This window comes from Trachurus trachurus, assembly GCF_905171665.1.
Source record: "Trachurus trachurus genome assembly, chromosome: 4".
Lineage (NCBI taxonomy): Eukaryota > Metazoa > Chordata > Actinopteri > Carangiformes > Carangidae > Trachurus > Trachurus trachurus.
The window spans coordinates 4,743,151-4,750,756 of NC_139898.1; the positions used below are offsets into that span (position 1 = coordinate 4,743,151).

The 7,606-nt window shown below is 42.9% G+C and overlaps 1 protein-coding gene across 1 annotated transcript in view; it reads right to left on the bottom strand.

Annotated features, from left to right (window-relative positions):
- Positions 1 to 2,766, bottom strand: part of nhsa (Nance-Horan syndrome a (congenital cataracts and dental anomalies)) — a gene marked incomplete at its 3' end in the record, with an annotated part of 60,300 nt that extends 57,534 nt beyond the window's left edge. Inside the window, exon 1 of the mRNA XM_083969848.1 lies at positions 2,349 to 2,766. Within this exon, the coding sequence (XP_083825974.1) occupies positions 2,349 to 2,628 (280 nt within the window). The 5' untranslated portion in view covers positions 2,629 to 2,766. The remainder of the gene's footprint in view (positions 1 to 2,348) is intronic.
- Between the last annotated feature and the right edge of the window lie 4,840 nt (positions 2,767 to 7,606).

Consider the following 7,606-nt stretch of genomic DNA (forward strand, 5'->3'; position numbering starts at 1 on the left):
TGTGATTCTAGTCTTCCGTCCGTGATGAGCGGAGACGGAGTGAGAGACCGCGGCTCCGACCGTTGTTGGTGTTGTGAGGCAGTCACTGGTGCGGTCTGTACGAGGAATGTGGTAAACTTGCCAGCCATGTGCTCTTGGACCCAGAAAAGCCAGAGGGCCACTTGCCGACACAAGTATTACGCCCCCCCCCCTCCTCCTCCTCCTGAGCCCTGAGCCAGTGTAACCTGAAACCCAGCTGAGTGCTCTAACATGGGACTGCACCACGGAGCCCAGTCTGGCTGAGCGGCTCTGATGGTCGTCCAACACAGACATTGATGGGGTGTCACAGGAGAGCTGTCCAAACACAGGGCCGAGGGATACATGCCAGGCGCCTGGTTGTGTTTGTGTGTGTGTGTGTGTGTGTGGCTGAGGATAAGAGAGATAAAGGGAGAGAGAGAGTGTTTTATTTTTCATTATTACTAGGTGTGTACTGCTAGTTTAAAGGAAACTCTTCTATTGTGTGGATTCCGCTGTATAAATAGCCACATCAATCAATCTCCAACAGCAGGAGCATCACTCCGGCGTCTATATATAGACGTGCTCGAGCACTAAGTGCAGCTCTTGTGTAGCTGGTGTTGTAGATAGAGAATACAAGGTTGGATGTGAGATGGACTGAAACCTGGGAGGAACACTCTGCACTCTCAGCAAAAAAAAAAAAAAGTAATTTGACCTGGATATGTCAGAGTTTAATAACACACCTGCATACAAACATCCCCACAGAGGGAGCTGGAGCACAGCGACAGCAGCCTGAGATGCAGGTAGACTGATGCACAGAACGACAGAAAACAACAAACAGCTAGGCGGCTGTGCTGGGATGGGGTGAGTAGAAGTACTCATCCCGTGGACAAGTCACAGTCATGTCATAAAAAAAACCCACCCCCGCCTCCCAAACTCTCTGTGCCCTCAAATGCTCCATTTACACTAATTGTCATTCAGATGAGGGAGGGCTGTGTTGTTTAAGTCTGCCCCTGACACCATTAACATGAAAGGCACAATTAAGAGTAATTAGGGTTTTTTTTCCAGGCAAAAGGGGGTTATCAGCTAACCTGGCACGCAACATCCCCTGTTCCACACGTAGCATCTAAAATTCACACAACAGGACCCGGTTGACACAAAGAGCTCGTCGATCAACAGACCGACAAGAGGGAACTGGTGGTCAGGGTGAGTGAAAACAGGCCGAATGTGCATCATATCATGGATGCACTCGACAAAGCTGCTCCCTGCAGGCCAGCCCACAGAAACAGATCTCTAGAGGCATGTCAAGGTTTAAATCAGGTTTAAGAGGGGTCAGGTCTGTGTTTTGGTTGTGTCAGGCTGCAGATAAACACCTTTAGGCAAAGTAACCATTCACAGACAGACCACAGGAAGCCAGGTCTGGGGAGCAAGCAAGGACTTGCTCAACCTAACAAGGTAAACCCACTGGTGGATGTCCAAGCATTTTTTTTTTTTTTGGAGCAAGAGGGAGGGGGGTTGAGGCACAAGGGTACACTGGTTTCCTAAGTGCTTCCTGAAAAGTGGGTTTATACATAAACACATATAAATCAATATCACATCACCCTCCAGTCATGGGGTGTGGGGGTGGTGGGGGGTTTACACAGAGATTAAAGAGCTGTGGCCACATGCTGTGTTATCAGGGTAATGAATTCTTACTGGTGACCAGGCAAAGTTCAACACATTGCTGCAGCAGGACGAGCAGAGCATCATGAAACACAACACCCAACAACAGTTTAACAAAGTCTCTGTGCTCTCTGTGACACAGTGGGAGACTAAAAAAATGACCATAAATATAAATGAATTGACGCTTTTAGGGAGTAGGATGGAGGAACAGTGACTAAGTCGACTGATTCCCATCAGGACCGATGTGCGTCATCGGTCATATTTCCCGTTAAAGCCAAAAACTGATAGAGAAAGCGAGTCTGTCTGTGGAGGAACAGCAGAGTAATAACTGTCCTCCTGCTTCAGCCCCGGAGCCTGTAACACGCCCCTCAGCGTGGGAAGAGAAGAGGACACAGCGACAGCAGCGTGTTCCCAGGACATGTCCACTAAGAAGAAGTGCCAAATAAGTTCAATAAACCTACAATTGTATCGCTCAACTTTGACTTTGTGTTACTTTAAAGTAGTTTTGTTGTGACTTTATTCACATGTGCGTCATGGTTTACATTCAGACTTTCCATCAGTCAGCGGTGGAAAGTGAAAAGTGCCGTTTTCTCCCAGACCCGCGCGCAGCCCGTGCGCCTAGAGCTCCCTCGTGAAGGAGCGCCTCAAAGAGAAAGAGAGAAAGAGAAAGAGAAAAGGAGTCAGGTACTCACGCACTGCCTCCTGTTTGGGGTCCAGCTCGGAGCAGGTCTGCTGAAGTTGGCCGATCTTGCCCTGCAGCCCCCTGACCCGCAGGCTGGTGGAGGCGAGCTCGTTCTCCAGCTCCTGGAATATGGAGCAGGCATGTTTAGCCAGGTCCGACAGCTGGCGCAAGGTCCGAGACAGAGCCACATTACTGATGGAGACCAGATCCTCGAAAAGCAGACCCTCCTCGTTTGGGATTTGATACCTGCACAGTAACTGGGGTTCCACAACCCGTTTGGCAAATGGCATGTTGGTGTGGACCGGGGATTAAATCCAACGAAAGTCACCCGAGGGTGAGCAGAGAGCAGTTCTTTCCCCCACGACCCCCTGATCCAGTTTCTTTGGGTTCAGCTGCTGCTGATGCCCCCCATCCTTTCATTTGTTAGAGAGGACTGTTGTGCTTGCCGCTGCTGCGCCGGGTCATCTGCTGGCCTGACGCTACACTGTTTTTCACTGCTCCAAAGTCGAGGTGGTTTTTAAAAAAGGGCGGGGGGAAGACCTGGACTGGAGTCTCAGGCTGCCCTGGATCCGGACTCTGCTCTGCCTGTTGGCTTCACAGTCACTAGGAAAAGTCAATACAACCGTGCCAACACACATATCTCAGATTATATGATTGATCACTGCGTCCTGTTCTAATCTAGTTTTACATGGCAAGAACCGGAAACACTTGATTTATTGTTAACATGATTTGTTTGGCTTTTGTTCTTTCTGCCCAGTGCACTGATCACAAAACACCGTGACAGTAAAGGGAGATCTGATGCATTTTCATAAACTGATCCCTTTTTTTTTTTTTTAAATAAAACAGTGTGATTCTCAAATTTCAGTCTGGAGGCAGAGTTCCTTAACTATCATCTTAAGTAACACATTGACAAAATATGTGAGTAATTTGTGTAGCAGAACATCTAAAAGCAAAAATCATTAGGGTCTGTGGTGTAATTAATGTCACTGTTGGGGTCTTTGACGTGTAAAAGTTTTAGAACCAGTTTGCCTATAATCATTTTTGATAACTGACTCATGTCATTTCAATAAATAGACAAAACCCAGTAGTTATAGCTTCTTTCTGGACACTAGCCACTTTATTATTTATTATGAACATACTGTACATAACTGTATAACACATAATATAAATTGTTCTTTATGTTGGTCTTGATGTCTTTTCTCTTAAACGTTGTATGATTGTATGTCCCATGATGGAGGGCCATGCCCCTGGGAATTTAAAATAAAGTTGACTTTGACTTTGGCTTCTTTTCTGGCTGCAGATCTGGTTCCGTTTGTCAAGTTAAAATGTTTTAACTTTTTAAAAGGCCTGTCAGACAAAACAGGGTATCTGTGATGGACATTAATCGCTTATTTCTGACTGTGGTTAATCTATTAATTGAGGATGTAACCATCACATTAATCATGACGATACCAGTGATTATTTGCAGCCATATCAGCTCCTGATCAGTGCTGATATCTAAGGAAATGTCACACAGCTAATGTAACGTATCCTGCTCAAGCATCACGCTGCTTCTGTTATACAACTGAGATTTGATTGAATTATTTGTGCACTGTAAGTGGAGTGCAGAGGGGGCAACGTGTAGAGTTTATTGAGAAAGCATCTCTTTATTGATTCCTTGAAAACCCACTAAATAAATATGACGTTTGCTTTTATGCATTTACAATCTGTGATGAAACTATGAGCTACTGTCTTAAGTCGTCATATTGTCTGAATAGATTCATTTTTGTATCGACTCCTTTATGCAGGCCTGACGGCCTGGGTCGAGCTTCATTCACATTTGCTGAATGAGTGTTTAGTTAAATCCCAGCAGCTGACAGGGCCAGAATCAGCAGAGGTGACGGCCTAAATGCCCTTCCTGTGGCCTAACTAATGTCCACAGCAGAAGTGCAACCTTTGCAAAGCCCGGCTTGGGACAAAGAAGAGATGAGAGAAACGGCATATGTCGTCATCTTTGAGTAATGGTGCTGCCACAAAAGGCCTAACTTGAACGGGACAAAAGCTGATAATCTTTGTTGTGAGAGGAGACAGCTTTATGTTTTAGCCTCTGGTGAGATATGGGTACAGTTTATTTACACTGAACACTGAAAAAGTTCTCTTCATGTCTTTGCAGCCATCAGAGTTGGTTTCATGAACTCACTTTGAGTTCTTCCTGTATTCAGTTGGCCACTACAGTGTAGTCTCTCTGACATAAATCAATATTGATGCATTCGGAGGCCAAATTGGGTGTGAGAGCACTAAATATCACTGTCTCCAGCTAGATGAGTAATTAATAGTAATAACCACGTAGGTAATAATAACCCTGCATGAGATAGTGAGATGGCAATTAAATTAAACAGGCATATACTTAGAGACAACACATGGAGGACACATATAGTTTCATCATCATGTGCAGCTGTCATCTTGAAATGCAAACCAAACACTTTTAAGTGGTATTTATAGTTCGGGGAGAGTGGCTCCCCGTTAAGCTTCCTGGTCTAATCTACAGCACCCTCCTCTCCTGATGTATACGATGAAATACAACCTGCAGCACTGTAAGGTGAGGCAGCAGGTACTGACACGCAGGCCTGTGCCAAATATTGGGTATGGCACTAATTAGTAACGTCTGGCATCCTGTGTCTCCCAGACTGAGCCATTCACTCCAGCTCATTCATTTTCTCAGATGTGGGAGCAACATATCATCACAGCGCCTTCACACTGGCAGCTCGGATGTTGAACACTTTCATTTTGCTCTTTCTTAAAAGTTTCAATCACCTAATAGGAGGATCAGAATGTTTCAAATCCTGAAAATATGCTATATGTCTTGTTTAAATACATCAACCATTCAAATTGAGAAATTACTCAAGAATAGCTGCACTTTGGCATGGCTACAGTAAATGCCACTGAGGTGTGATTCTCTAAATTTGTTGCACTTTACGTCCCTCAGGTTTACCTCAAAGATTTTCAAATGAAATAACCTTTTCTTTTGCATCTTAAAGCCATAAATTGATAGAACTTGCAAAGGAATAGATGACAGCCAAATGTATATGTCCCCACTGAGTCACACATAATTTTCCTGACTACTCTAACCAAAGCAATACAAAAATCTGAAAAAAAATATATCAATTATTTATGAAATAGAAATATTTTATCATGTCCCCCAGTTTTTTTCAACCTCGGAACAACATACCAATTCCCCTGTTTTAAAAAATAATGGTTCAGTTCATCCTCAACATCCTCAGCACCAAAGAAGTTACATCACTCAAGTCTTCAGAAGAACATAGCCTACTGTAAAGAGAAAGTGTTAGCATCTTTTCTTACATATATTTCATTGTTTTTATTGAGAGATTGACATAATCAGGCTCAACCTTTCAACTCCATTATATAGATAAATGATAGTTAACAACTGTTTTGGAAAAAACTAACAATAATGTTGAAACATGTTGTAATTTCATGATGATGTAATGTGATGCTACATGCCTTGGCTAATTATGGACTTATGGCTACACTTTTAGCCAACACTCAACTCCGTAACATTCAACCCTGTAACAAAAAACACTGTTGGGGGATTACGGGATTAAATTTAAGTAAAAAAATAAAAATAAAAATCAGACAACCCTATGTGCACTGAATTCAGAGAATCAAAGGCTAAGCTTGCCTATTTGTACGTTTGGCTATTCATAGCCAGAGTTACCATTATAACAGCTGTTTCAAGAGTTCAGCATCAAACCTTTTCCTTGATTCACCAACAGCCCAATCTTGTTTTAATTCTGTTTCTCTACTACCTTTCTCCCACTAAATTAGCATGCAGCTAGCTCTGGCCCTCGCAGACCATCTTGTCACTTTCCACTACTGAGTCTGTCTAGTTTGCAGTCTGCTGCTCAGTAGACGTCCATTTTACCTATAAGTTTAAAGGATTGTAATAAAATATGCAAGTATTTCTTCACCCAGTCGATGTCTAGTAGCTAATGTCACTCAAAACCTGTCAACTTCATTACCATCCCTTGAGCTAGCAGGCAGCTAGCACATTGCACATATGCGTGGTAGTTACAGTTGAGTGGTGAGCTTGATGAAAGAGAAATAGGCCTATCAGTGTGAAGTGTCTAAACAGGAGCCAAGTGTGTCAGTGGATATTTTTGGACAGCAGTGGCGGAAGGTCTGGGAATACAGCCATCGGCAGTGATCTGCTTGACCCTTGCTTGTTGTGTCTGTGCAGGGGAAAGCACAGCTGCACCGTGAGGGCCAGAGGACTGTGACTGATCTCCACTCTTCTCATTTGATGTGATAATGACATCAACTGCATCTTGTGTCCAGACTTTATAGTCATGGTCTATTCATTGAGTGCTAAAAGTGAGATGAATTAGGTCTACATGTGTTTGTAATTTTTTTTTCTCCAAAAATGTATTGGGAAGTTTCGCAACTTTCCACATTCACACTGCTCAGTGACCTCAAATGCTTCCTTCCACCCTCTTACTGGTGTTTCAATGTTTCTTTCAGCTACTGACGCCAAAGATAGGCATCTCTCACACGATAGTGACAATAAAATAACGAGATAAGAGATAAAAATAGACAACTTTATTGATTTGTTTGATTAATGTCTTCAGCCCAGAGCTCGGTTGTGCATGATTTCGGGATAATTTACAGTCCAGTGCTCACATCATATCAGCAAACATGCAGTATCAAGCATGCCATCACGTAATTCAACCATTTCATTAACCATTAATAATCTAAGTGCCTGGGGAAATGCCTCATCTGCTCATACAGACAGTTTGAAATTCATCTTGCAAAACATGACAGAAATATTGTGCTCATTTCTTTTCCTTAAGTTTCAGGAGATCATTCTTTTTTTTATACTTGAGCCACCTTGAGACAGTAAAGACGCAATGTGGAAATAACTTTGATAACAATAAAGATAAGGGAATTTAAAAAAAGAAAAAAAAAGACAGCGCTTAACTTAAAGACGGAGCCCACATTCAAGTAAAATGTACATATTTGATACAAATCCAGTGTCAGAAGAGTCAACATTCCTCAATGTCCTCATGGTCACACAGGTCAGTGCTACAGTCTGACAGCTGTCAACCAAAATGTGTGTGCAGTCTGAAAATATGTAGCTAAATTCAAACTAAACTCAACCTTATAAACATGCATATTTGAAACTGTGGGTGAAAATATGAATCAGACTCATCAACTAATCTGCAGCACTATCACTCGCTTTAGACCATGTGGTTACTCATGAAATACATTCTGTAT